Source organism: Entelurus aequoreus, linkage group LG04 (genome assembly GCF_033978785.1).
Source record: "Entelurus aequoreus isolate RoL-2023_Sb linkage group LG04, RoL_Eaeq_v1.1, whole genome shotgun sequence".
Taxonomy (NCBI): Eukaryota; Metazoa; Chordata; class Actinopteri; order Syngnathiformes; family Syngnathidae; genus Entelurus; species Entelurus aequoreus.
The window spans coordinates 48,079,309-48,092,965 of record NC_084734.1 but is presented as its reverse complement, the minus strand read 5'-3'; the positions used below and the strand labels follow the sequence as shown (position 1 = coordinate 48,092,965).

General features: G+C 42.0%; 1 protein-coding gene across 1 annotated transcript; it reads left to right on the top strand.

Moving 5' to 3' along the window:
- Window positions 1-6,214: 6,214 nt before the first annotated feature.
- Window positions 6,215-12,374, top strand: LOC133648704 (cytochrome P450 2K4-like). Its single transcript, XM_062045043.1, has 9 exons — window positions 6,215-6,595; window positions 6,658-6,820; window positions 6,897-7,046; window positions 10,210-10,370; window positions 10,437-10,616; window positions 10,679-10,820; window positions 10,895-11,079; window positions 11,139-11,280; window positions 11,473-12,374. The coding sequence occupies exons 1-9, from the start codon at window positions 6,392-6,394 to the stop codon at window positions 11,667-11,669; spliced, it is 1,524 nt and encodes a 507-aa protein (XP_061901027.1). The 5' UTR covers window positions 6,215-6,391; the 3' UTR covers window positions 11,670-12,374.
- Window positions 12,375-13,657: the final 1,283 nt, after the last annotated feature.

The window sequence follows — 13,657 nt, the reverse complement described above, 5'->3', positions numbered from 1 at the left end:
TTAGCTCGTTGTAGTGCAGGATAAAAGAGCAATAAGGTGCAGATATAAATAAATAGATTACTGCCAGCAGGCTTGTGCAAAATTCTTAATGTGAAATTTCAATGTTGAAGTACACCGCTGAGGCTGTGGGGGAGCTGCGCGCATGTTTGGAGACGATAGACTGGGAGGCAATTGGAGCGGCCACGGACAATCTGGACGAGTATATGGACACTGACCTCATACATGCAGTTCAATGAGGCGCGCATCATTCCAACGCGCACCAGGGCTTGTTATAACAACAAGCCCTGGTTCACACCCAAGCTCCGACAGCTGCGCAAGAAGAAGAGTACCTACAGAGAAGCGAAGTACCACTTCAGCAGGGAAGTGGAGAAAGAAATATGTGTACCGTACTCTAACCGCCTACAGGAACAGTTCAGCTCCAATGACTCTGCAGCCGTGTGGAGGGGGCTAAGGGCCCTTAAGAACTATAAACCCAAAGCCCCCCAGGCCCTGAATGACCGGACTCTCGCTCAGGGCCTCAACACACATTACTGTCGTCACCAACGCCAGCACTTCATTAAAGGACTTAAAGGACTCCAAGGACATCAAAGGACTCCAAGAACATCAAAGCACTCTCACATCCGAGAGGACGATGTACGCCGGCAGTTCTTGAAGCTGTAAACGCGGAAGGCCCCCGGGCCGGATGGTGTCTCCCCCTCCATCCTGAGACACTGCACGGATCAGCTGGCTCCTGTCTTCACTGACATTTTTAACACCTCTGGAGCTATGCCGCGTGCCGTCCTGCTTCAAGACCTCCACCATCGTCCCTGTCCTCAAGAAACCACAAATCAAAGGACTTAATGACTACAGGCCGGTGGCGCTGACATCTGTGGTCATGAAGTCCTTTGAGCGCTTGGTCCTGCCCCACCTTAAGGACATCCCCAACCCCTCCTGGACCCACTGCAGTTCGCCTACAGAGCCAACAGGTCTGTGGATGATGCAGTGAAATTGTCCCTCCACTTCATCCTGGAGCATCTGGACTCCCCAGGAACCTACGCCACGATCCTGTTTGTGGACTTCAGCTCTGCCTTCAACACCATCCTGCCTGGACTGCTACGAGACAAGCTCTACCAGCTCAGCGTGCCCGACTCCCTCTGCAGTTGGATCAATTACTTCCTGACGGACCAAAGACAGCACGTGCGGCTGAGGAAGATTGTCTCGGATAGTCGAACCACGAATACTGGTACTCCTCAGGGCTGTGTACTTTCTCCCTATGGCTCTTCTCCCTGTATACAAACTGCTGCACCTCCAGTCACCAGTCCATAAAGCTGCTCAAGTTTGCGGACGACACTACCCTCATCGGGCTAATCTCGGATGGCGACGAGTCCGCCTACAGGAGAGAGGTGGACCGGCTGGCGTCCTGGTGCAGCCTCAACAACCTGGAGCTGAACGCCCAGAAAACAGTGGAGATGATCATTGACTTCAGGAAAGTTGCAGCCCCACCATCCCCCCTCACCCTCATTGACTCTCCCACCCCCGTCTCCATCGTGGACTCCTTCCGTTTCTTGGGCACCACCATCACCCAGGACCTCAAGTGGGAGCCGACCATCAGCTCCCTCATCAAGAAGGCCCATCAGAGCATGTACTTCCTGCGGCAGCTGAGGAAACCTAAGGTGCCAACCGAGATGCTGGTGTTGTTCTACTCAGCCATCATCGAGTCCATCCTCACCTCCTCCATCACCGTGTGGTTCCCCGGCGCCACAGTCTGGGACAAGCATTGACTGCTGCGCATCGTACGTGCTGCTGAGAAGGTTATTGGCTGCAAGCTCCCATCCCTCCAGGACCTGTTTTCCAGGACCAAGAGGCGTGTGAGTCGGATCACAGCTGACTCTTCTCACCCTGGACACAACATGAACAGTTTTTTCCCCTCTGCCATCAGGCACATGAACAATAACAAGATCTGATAGCTCAGTTACAGCTCATTTTATGACCGATTCTGTGTATATGTGTTTCATGTTGCACGATTGCACCAAGAAAAATTCCTAATTTGTGAACAAACAATGGCAATAAAAACTATTCCAATTCTGATTCTGATTCTGAATTTGATTTTAGTTCATAGCAATTCCCAGAAAATCTGTTTAGGCGTGTAAAAAGAAAATATGTCTCGTGAACTATTGTTTTGTTTTTTTTTGTTTTGGGGGTTTTTTTTGCAAAAAAAATCTGTTAACACTCAGATAGAACACACATTCCTCCATTTTGAATACTTGGATAAAGTGAAACATTCTCAGAAATTAAGTATATTTCCACAATTTTCCATACTTTGAAAAGAACAATATAACTTAATTTTATACCTACAAAATTGGTAACTGTTAGCATGTTAGTACCCAGCATGACAACACATGACAACACTAAGTACAGAGACTGCTAAATGTCCTGAAAGAGTTGAGCATTTTTACTTTGGAAAAGTTTAAGAAACGTGAGAGTAGTATTCATTATTTAGGTAATTGAGTAATCTATCAATAAGTCTCTTCGATTAACCAAGTAATTGGATAAAACACTTTAGCCTCAACATGTTTTAAATAGTTGTATACAAATAATTCTGCTTGCTATAAGACTCATTATTTTTTATTTATACTAAATGCACATCATCAACATTACATTTTCACTTTTAACATGTGTGCATTAGTAAAAGATATATATTTTTTAAACTCTCGGCCACAGCTCTCGGCAACCACACACCAGCCTTGTGGAAACTATGTTTGTCAATCTAAACTTCCGACCACTGTATGCGGTAGGGATTTGATACATTTTTATTAGTTACACTCATTAAAAAGGAATATATATGGGCCATTCTACCGAATTGGTTCAAAGTGAGGCAGGAAATATTTCAACACTTTGTAAGTTGCATTCTCAAAACTTTGTCCCTATATGTATATATAATATCTGAAGTACACATTTCTGTAAAAAGAACAGTCAACTTGTATTTTGTATTTTCAGAATATTTAGGAATGTTTGTCACTACCGAATCATAGCCTTTAAATATGAATATAAAATATTATGTCACTCTGTTAATATCATGCTTACTTACGTTGTGTAAATAATATTTTGAAAAAGGATTATTGAGGTTTTTCACAATAAAATCCATAAAAAAATATATATTTTTAACACATTTTCTTTCTTCAATATATGGAATCTAAATCGACATGCAATCTTTCTTTCTAACAATGAACAGATTGATTTCAGAGTTAACGATAAATGACTTATGTTTTGTGGTCAATTAAATAATTTATTTTTGGAGAAAACTGCTAATATTAGTTAAAAATAAGTACCCATGTGGGTTCAGTATTCAGTTGTAGCACAGTGGAGCAGTGGTTAGCGCTCGTGCCTCACAGAGAAAAGGTCCTAGGTTCCATTCCTGATCTCGGGGTCTTTCTGTGTGGAGATTGCATCTTCTCCCCGTGACTGTGTGGCTTCCTCCCACTTCCAAAGACATACGCCTGGGGATAGGTTGATTGGCAACACTAAATTCACTCTAGTGTGTGAATGTGAGTGTGAATGTTGTCTGTCTATCTGTGTTGGCCCTGTGATGAGGTGGCGACTTGTCCAGGGAGAACACCACCTTCCGCCCGAGTGCAGCTGGGGAAGGCACCAGCACCCCCGCGATTCCAAGAGGGACAATCGGTAGAAAATGGATGTATTCAGTATTCAGAGAAGAAGAAAACACTTCATGTTACTACCAGGCTTCTGAAAACTAATGTGCATTACTTTGGCTCCGCTTACACTGGGCACCAAATCAGATCTGATTATTTTTTGCCAGTCTAAACACTCCAAAGTGCTTCAAATCTAATATTTTCATATCATATTGGACCACATCAGGAGGTACTCCGAATCCATTTGGAATCTGATCTTTTCAAATAAGACTGCAGCGACCTGTTTGTGATTTTTACGTCATCTTTGGTCGAGCTACGTCGTTCGTGTGTGCAGCACATTCACTTTCCTTTTTGCAAGTATATGTTCTTCCTCCTCCTTCAGTTGTTTTCCATCATCTGACTACTTCCTCTACACAACAGCCACGTCACAAACCCACTAGCACGCTAATCTTTGGCGTCCATGTTTTTTTACTGTAGTAGTGACTTCCTCACTTATTTAAAGAATCCAGTCAACTTCCTTTATCGAACTGCGCATGTGACATCCAGGCCTCATCGGAGCCACATTGGGGCCACATTGGGGCCTGTGCGCATTTATACTGGAGTGTGATAAAGATCACATGTTACTTGTAATTTAAACAGTCAGCTGTAAAAATAAAAAAATCTTGAAAAAAATCAGATTGGGTCCACTTTGGGCTGCAGTTTAAAGAGAGTTTTTGACCTCCAGGTCTAGGGTTCAGCTTCTTTTGCTCCTTGGCAGAGTAATTGTTGATGATTCCTTTCTTTTCTTATTTCTTTTTTATTGTTTCTTCAAATATCGTTGGTGTTAACTGGGTCAGCCTTCCATCTTTCTCCGTATTCTCTCAACCTATCTGTTCCACTTTTTTTTATTTGGTTTTGGCATGTTGGTGTCTTGATTCTTTCTCTCTGAACTCTACAATTTCAGATATAAACTAGCAGTACATTAAAACATTCTTATTTGCTTTTCATAGATTATTATTTCAAAATGGTAGAATTAAACGGCTTTCCATTTCATTTTATCACTACCGAAATTATCATGTCACCATCGTAACGTTATAATTTGTTTCTGATGTGACTGTTTCGGGTGTGACAATTCCAGCTAATTTTGACCATGACTAAACAATGCTAGCAAGCATGCGGCTAGCAAACACATCTTTGAAGAGTTGTAAAAACATAAAAAAACACATGTTGCATAAGAGCTGAAAAAGTTCACATAATTGAAGAGAATATGTGTTCGGCAGTGAAAGTTTTTAAAAATACACACTGATTTTCAGACTTTGGAACACATGTATTTAAAAACTAAAGGATTAAGTGATTTACCATGGAGCCAGGAGGGGCAGACATTAAAAAAAATGTGGCCTAAATTTAGAATCAGCCAAGACTCTAAAACTCTTTTGTTTTGGTAGTGACATAAAACTATGGGACATGAGTACAGTTTTTTTATTTTTAAAATTCTGCAGGAAGTTATAATCAGTGATGAAGAATAAAGAAGCAAATGTCGTGATGCATTTTCGAAATTAATTCTTAAAATGATCAAAATACGTAAATAATAAATAATAGAAATGTGTCTGCTACTACATTACATATACATCACTTTAATGAAACCTTAATGGAGGTGTTTAGATGTTTTTTTAAGGGCTTTATAGGCAGAATTGAACGGCTCCTATAGGCTCAATTGTAAGCAGACTTTTGAGCGCATTTATTAAATATTGTAATAATCTCAGTAATGCAGGCTCAGAGACTTCTTCAGTTATCTTGCATTTATTGCACTAGATGCATTTAAGGCACACAACAGCTCCAACACGCGTCTATCTCCTTTCCCGGCAAAACTCGAACCAACACTTCTTGTCAACAATGTCACTTCCCTAACTTCCTCGGAAGTCCCGCCCCCCAGCCAACGCCATTGGCTAACACCCCGTAGCCAGCCGCTACATCATTTAAAATGCAAAAAAAACAAAAAAACACCCATTGCCTTTCATAATGATTGTGAACGAAAGGCAAAATAAATAAAAAAAAGTGCAGTTCCTTGCTCTGCTTTATGATCAACAACAAGCTGATAATCAAGTTTAATAAATTCTTAACTTTTTACACTTTTATTGAATTTTCAAAATGTACATTTCATTCATAGATGAAAATGAGATCCAGTATGGAAGAAAGTCCCATTCATGAAACCATCAAAATAAAATTCTTATTTTCAACAACATGTAAGATGTAGTATCAAAAACTTTATTTAGACTTTTAGGTTAAATAACTGAATACAATGCTTGCATGTTTTTGAATATAATCCGCGTCAAAAGATTTAGCTCGTCACAAAGCTGTTCAAGAGACTGATGCCCTCTAGTGGCTGACTGTGAAAATGACAACTGAGGAGACGTCACATGACCGCTATCTGATGGTCAATAAGATGAGATCAAAAGGCATGTTTAAACACTGCTCAGCAGGTTAAAAGTTACCTGTCATGCGTTTCTTGTCTCTTAGGGGCGTCTTTGACCGCTGAGGGTCATCAATCACCTCCCTCCTAAAGGAGTGAGGGCCCTGTGTAGTGAAACACTCTAAAAAAAAAGGCATTAAGCGATTGAGAAGCCTCAAACAAACAACAAATGTGATATTTTGAACCTAAATGTGTAGCAAAGCTGGGGAACCAGATGGACAAGAAAGTCCCCTCCCCTTTGCTGTCTCAAATTACACATTACAAAATGTTTTGTGAGCAGTGAGTACACGCTGGCAGAGGAACACAATCTAAAATGGGATTGTTGGAAGCTTTTCTCCAGGCGGATCTCTACGTCCACTTGCTGGGGGCTGTGGTCGTCCTAGTAGTGGTCTACGTTGCTTCATCCACTTTAAACTCCAGTCAGGGTGGCAATGAGCCCCCGGGACCACGACCGCTTCCTGTGCTGGGAAACCTACTGCAATTGGACCTGAAGAGACCCTACAACACGTTGGTGGAGGTGATGATGACCACCACATTACCTCCTCTTTTAATGGTGTTAAAATTCATCTTCTCTCTTAGCTCTCCAAGAAGTATGGCCCCGTGTTCACCATCTACCTGGGGTCCAAGAAGGTGGTGGTCCTGGCCGGCTACAAGACGATTAAGGAGGCACTGGTCAACCACGCGGATGAGTTTGGAGAACGCGACGTCTTACGACTGGTGACGCAATACAACAAAGGACATGGTGAGTCACTTTCTAACAACAAGTCGGTAACCACATGCATGCCCCCTTAATAGAGATCTCTTTTTGTTCTCCTGAGGCGTCTTATGGAGCAATGGAGACTCCTGGAAGGAGATGAGACGCTTCGCTCTCACCAACCTGAGAGACTTTGGAATGGGCAGAAAGGTGTGTGAAGACAAGATCATTGAGGAATGTCAACACCTCATGGATGTTATCAGGAAGTTCCACGGTAAGGTATCACTGTACTGTAATAAACTAAATATTATATCTATTTATTTTAATACAGTAATATTAAAGTAAAGTAAAAATCAATCAATCAATCAATCAAAGTTTATTTATATAGCCCTAAATCACAAGCCACAACGACATCCTCGACTCAGATCCCACATCAGGGCAATGAAAAACTCAACCCAATGGGCTACAATGAGAAACCTTGGAGGGGACCGCAGATGTGGGGACCCCCCACCCCTGTGCGACCGGTGCAATGGGCGTCGAGTGGATCTAGTTAACAGTGTGAGAGTCCAGTCCATATGTGGGGCCAGCAGGAGATCATCTTGAGGCGGAGACAAGTCAGCAGCGCAGAGACGTCCCCAACTGATGCACAGATGAGTGGCCCACCTCAGGTCACGACTTTGAACAGCTAGCGCTCATCTGTGGTCACCTAATCTGTGCCTTCGTGGAGAGGGGGGCAGAGCAGAAAAGAGACGGCAGATCAACTGGTCTAAAAGGGGAGTCTATTTAAAGGCTAGAGTATACAAATGAGTTTTAAGATGGGACTTAAATGCTTCTACTGAGGTAGCATCTCTAACTGTTACCGGGAGGGCATTCCAGAGTACTGGAGCCCGAATAGAAAACGCTCTATAGCCCGCAGACTTTTTTTGGGCTAAATCATAAATATTTAGCAGCTCAGTCACCAGGATTTTACAAATTTACAATGTTTTTACACCAAATTGAAAACAGGTATCACTGTTATTTTTGCGGCAAAATTCTGATGACTGACCTGCCAGTTTTTTTCTGTAAAATCTACAGTTTTTGTTTTTACAGTGCATTACTGTAAATGAAAAAAAACGATGCTCCTGTTACTTTTACAGTAAAATTCTGGCGAATGAGCTGCCAGTATTTTACTGAAAATCTACAGACTTTTTTTTACTGCACTAAAAAAACAAATCTGTAGATTATACTTTTAAAAATTGGCAGACATAATTTTACTGTAATGCTTATGGTGTTTTTTTTTTACACCAAATTACTTTAAATTTAAAGTCTGTATCACTGTTGTTTTAATGTTAGAATTCTGGTGACTGAGCTGCCAGTTTTTTACTGTACAATTTGCAGTTCTCGTTTTTACGTTGCATTACTGTAAATCAGGGGTGTCAAACTCATTTTTAGCTCAGGGGCCGCATGGAGGAAAGTCTATTCCCATGACAGACTGGTAAAATCATGGCATTAAAACTTAAAAATAAATAAAACTTCAGATTGTTTTCTTTGTCTTACTTTGGCCAAAAATAGAACAAGCACCTTCTGAAAAGTTACATATTACAAATAATCCTCCTGGCAAAACACTTCAAGTTAGATGAAAGTTCTGAGGAAAAAAATGGTACAGTTTCAAAAACACTATGAAGAACACAATGAACTTAGACTTTGTATCAGTATTTTTACAAAGCCATTAAACCTTGAGCACTTCCTGTTGGGCAGTACACCATTAAAAACATTTGGAAAAGCGACTGTTTCCTCAAATCGCCGCATTGGTGAAATCCGCAACTGACGGAACACATTAATTTATCATCATTCGAATATTACAATTATAATATTAACAAAACAATTATCAAATTGACACCATAGCCAAAATCAAGGTAACATAACTACAAACTTAACCAATGTGAACATAGATTTAAGCATAAACTAAAATAGAACAAACACAACAAATGTAAAAACACACATTTTACAATGGAGTTCTGGGTGCGCATGGTGCATTCAACCAATTGTAAGCACTGCATGGAACTCTAACTTCAAAGATGATGGTCAAGTTGACTTAAGTCTTTGCATGTTACAGTTTTATTATTTTATCCTTTCAGTGGATAATTTAAAATTAAAAAAGGTATTGTGCGTCGATACTGCCGCTATCTGCTGCCAGCCACAACAGGGGCAGCCGATTGCTTCCACCTGCGCTGATTGGAGTAACACATACTTGCCAACCCTCCCGTTTTTAGCGGGAGAATCCCGGTATTCAGCGCCTCTCCCGACAACCTCCCGGCAGAGATTTTCTCCCGACAAACTCCCGGTATTCAGCCGGAGCTGGAGGCCACGCCCCCTCCAGCTCAATGCGGACCTGAGACTGAGTGGGGACAGCCTGTTCTCACGTCCGCGTTTCCACAATATAAACAGCTTGCCTAACGAATTCAAACGAATGGAAACAAGAATTTCAGTTCATCCAGGACAGTTCGAAGGGGAAGGTGTATGTTGCCTGTAAATATGTAGAACAGACTTCTCCATTGAACACGTTGGCCGAAATGATATACTCATCATGAACGGTGAAGTTAAACAGGACAATACTGCCATCTAGTGGATAGCCACCGGAACACTGAAATTCAAGTATTTCTTTTATGTAAATAAAATAAATAAATATATATATATATATATATATATATATATATATATATATATATATATATATATATATATATATATATATATATATATATATATATATATATAGCTAGAATTCACTGAAAGTCAAGTATTTCATACACACACACATATATATATATATATATATATATATATATATATATATATATATATATATATATATATATATATATATATATATATATATATATATATATATATATATATATATATATATATATATATATGAAATACTCGAGTTGGTGAATTCTAGCTGTAAATAACCACGCCCCCAACCACGCCCCCCCCCCACCCCCACCCCCGACCATGGATGACAGAGCTGACAGTGGACAAAAAGGAAACTTTTGGTGGGTTTTCTTTCTGTAATTATAATTAATTATTACTATTATTAGTTTTAATTAAATAAAACATACAGTAATATGGCAATGAGCTCTGAGGATGTGCTTTTACTGCCATCTGCTGTATACTTTTTAGTCTGTGTGGTATAAGACGAGTAAAACATCAATTCACTAATTGTTTTTCATTTTTTTGTTGAAATAATGTGTTTTTTGAGGTAAAAAAATTTGAGGTAAAATATCTGAAGTTAAAAATTCACAAAATCACTAGTTGCTAAAATTTAAAGCCTCCAAAGTTTTGATGCAACTGAATGATAAAGCTTTTTTAAGCCTTTTAGGCCACAGCAGGGACTGATACGAGTTAAACAGGTGGCCGCTATAAACAGGTTTGACTGTACTTGATTGTTTCAGGAGAGTCCTTTGACACCACTCAGCCAATCAACTATGCAGTCTCAAACATCATCTGCTCCATCGTTTACGGAAGCAGGTTCGAATATGACGACCCCGAGTTCACAGCCATGGTGGATGGAATGAACCGGAAAATCCAGCTCGCCGGCTCCCCGTCAGCTCAGGTGCCTCCTCTCCTCATACTTGTCGCTATATCCTCATCTTCTTCAACAAAGACATGTCCTCCTCAGGTCTTCAACATGTTCCCGTGGCTGGGCAAGAGGCTGCAGCAGAACAAGGAATTTTTCAGACTGACCGAGGACTACAGCAGGAAGAATCTGGAAAGATTTTGTCGTTTGAAAAAAAGCCTCAACCCGCTGATGTGCAGAAGCCTGGTGGATGCCTTCTTTGTCCGCAAGCAACAGCTGGAGGTGCGTCAACACCACATGATGGTCCAAAGTCCAAATTCTCGATGCTGATTGATTGTCTTCAGGAGTCTGGCAGCAGCAACACTCACTTCCATGATGAAAACTTAATGTGGACGGTCCAGAACCTCTTTGCCGCCGGGACCGACACCACAGCCACCACACTGAGGTGGGCTCTTCTCCTCATGGCCAAGTATCCAAACGTCCAAGGTAAGAGGCTGTGCCCTCCTGCCTCGCACATGCACTTCTATGCCAGCACCCTGAAGACACACGTTCCACCTCAGAGCAGGTCCGTGAGGAACTGCACAACATAATCGGGAATCGGCAGGTCCAGGTGGAGGACAGGAAGAACCTGCCTTTTACGGACGCCGTCATCCACGAAACCCAAAGGGTGGCCAACATCGTCCCCATGGCACTTCCTCACAGGACTAGCCGGGACGTCGCCTTCCGGGGTCACTTCATCAAGAAGGTCTGACAAAGTACAACACAACAAAAGACATCAACGTTCACCTTGTTGTCCGTCTTCAGGGGACCGCCATCTATGTCCTCCTCATGTCCGTCCTCTACGACGAGGACGAGTGGGAGAAGCCACGATCCTTCCATCCCGCCCACTTCCTGGACAAAGACGGGAAGTTTGTCATGCGAGACGCTTTCATGCCCTTCTCTGCAGGTGAGTGCTTCAGGGTGAAAGACAAAAACTTGTCTTTGGTGTCTCGTGTACTTTGAACAAAACCCTGAACCAAAATATTTTTTTATTAAGACTCTTCACTTGTAGTTAGGCAGAATTATTTGTGATATTGCTGAGTCGTCACTTATCACAGAAAGGACAGTGTCAACTTTCTGGTTCTCTTCCTGTGTTCAGGTCGTAGGGTCTGCTTGGGAGAAAGTCTGGCCCGCATGGAACTCTTCATCTTCTTCTCCACACTCCTGCAGCACTTCCGCTTCAGTCCTCCCCCGGGCGTCTCTGAGGACCACCTAGACCTAACCCCACGTGTGGGATTCACGCTCAGCCCCACTGACCACCAGCTGCGAGCGCTGTGTTACTTGGGAGCTGAATAGTAGTGATTCATGTAGTGTTTTTTGTAGCTTTGTATGTTGTACTTCATGTAGTGCCTTATGTAGTGCTTCACAAAGTGTTTCATGCAACACTTTCTGTAGTGTTTCATGCAGCGTTCCATGTAGTGTTTAATTAAGAACAGATTTTCATTTGCAACACTGATCTAGCAAAGAGGCAGCACTTACATGTTAAAGAGGTTGAAGTGTGATCATAATCTCTCATTGTCCCTCATATACCAACATAAATCAGCTCTGTAGATTGCTCTCAACAGTTCACAAATGCTCCTAAAGTACGGGGTTAGATGTTTTGGAACATGAATGAATGTTTAAGATGGACAAACACTTTTCAAGTGTAAAACAAATACGGAGAATGTCTGCAACTTGTGGATGACAGAGCAGACAGCAAAAAGGACACTTTTGGTGGGGTTTCTGAGGACCACCTAGACCCGACCCCATGTGTGGGATTCACGCTCAGTGCCACTGACCACCAGCTGCGAGCGCTCTGCTGCTTGGGAGCTGATACATGTAGTGTTTTTTGTAGCTTTGTATGTAGTGCCTTAGGTAGTGCTTCACAAAGTGTTTCATGCAACATTTTCTGCAGTGTTTCATGTAGCGTTTCATGTAGTGTTTAACATACTGCTTTATGCAGCATTTTATGTAGTACTTGTCGTGTTTCATGCATCACTTTATATAAAGTTTTATGTAGTACTCCATGCAGTTCTTAATGTAGCGTTTTATGTAGTACTTTCTCTCTGGCACTCATGGACGCTCCCCTTTCCTCTCCTGCTTGCTTCTTTGTCTTGTCTTGTCTTAACTTTCTTGTTGCCTTTTTTTGCACTGCCCTCCAAATCAAAACATTGGAACTATTTAACTGGCCTCAACGAAATTGACAGGATCTTGGGTTTGGGGGAACCTGCTTGTCGTGACGGAGCGGTTGTTGCTGGACACACGGCGGACTCTTGGGAGAAGAAGGAGTGCCGCGTGCCTGGCGACCCTTTTCTGTCGAGGACGTGAAGATGTCTACCTATTTGGAATTATGACAACAGGACATCTGCTGATTGGAGTAAGCGTTGCTCTGGTTTGTCGACAAATTGGAAGTTGTTGGCGGTCTTCAAAGTACCCCAAAGCTGCCACAAATAATTGGAGGATTCGAGAAGAACTGGACACTCTTGTGATTTGGATAACATCGGACTGTCTGCCCCGCAGGATTTTTTGATGACCAGTCGTAGACAATTTAGAGTGAAAAGCAATTATTTATTTTCACTCGCATACAAAACATTCTAACTTTAATTGTTTCCCTGGCTTCGAGACTCTCCCGAAAGACAGGACAGCGAAGACACAACAAACTCCCTTCTTGTCTCTCATGGACACACACCTGTTGTTGTTGACTTTGGACTAGCGACTGCACAAGATCAAGGCCGCGGAACAGAGACACACTGCAGGCTTACACACAAACATGCATCCAAAAAAATATACGCCACACATCCCCCCGCCCCCCAACCCAACGCCCTTGACGCAAATCCCATAGGGGTGAGGAAAGGATGGTCAGCGCCTGAGAGCTGCGGCCCTACCACCATGACCCCGCACTCCCTTCCCTCTGTTGCTAGATATCGTGAGATGTATGTTGTAATATGTATATGTGCTTTGCTATGGAGGTTTTTTCCCACTCCAGACTGGGCCCCCTTAGGAGCCCATATTCTAGATTGTATTTTTTTACTCATCTTTCCCCAGCATTTTACCTTTCCCCCCATCTTTTACGGGGCGCCTTGTGGCGACCCATCAGCGTTCCTGTTCTGTAACCCTATACACTGTTTGTTTGTCTAATCTTGAACAGGTTTGTGCTGAAAACAAAGTTTTGTTGTACTTGTGCAATGACGATAAAGACCTATCTCTATCTATCTATCTATCTATCTATCTATCTATCTATCTATCTATCTATCTATCTATCTATCTATCTATCTATCTATCTATCTATCTATCTATCTATCTAT

Excerpts from the sequence above, each read along its gene's own strand:
- LOC133648704 (XM_062045043.1), top strand. The coding sequence starts at position 6,392 with ATGGGATTGTTGGAAGCTTTTCTCCAGGCGGATCTCTACGTCCACTTG. Across the intron at positions 7,047-10,209 it reads TGTTATCAGGAAGTTCCACG|GAGAGTCCTTTGACACCACT; the intron begins GTAAGGTATCAC and ends TGATTGTTTCAG. Across the intron at positions 11,281-11,472 it reads TTTCATGCCCTTCTCTGCAG|GTCGTAGGGTCTGCTTGGGA; the intron begins GTGAGTGCTTCA and ends TCCTGTGTTCAG.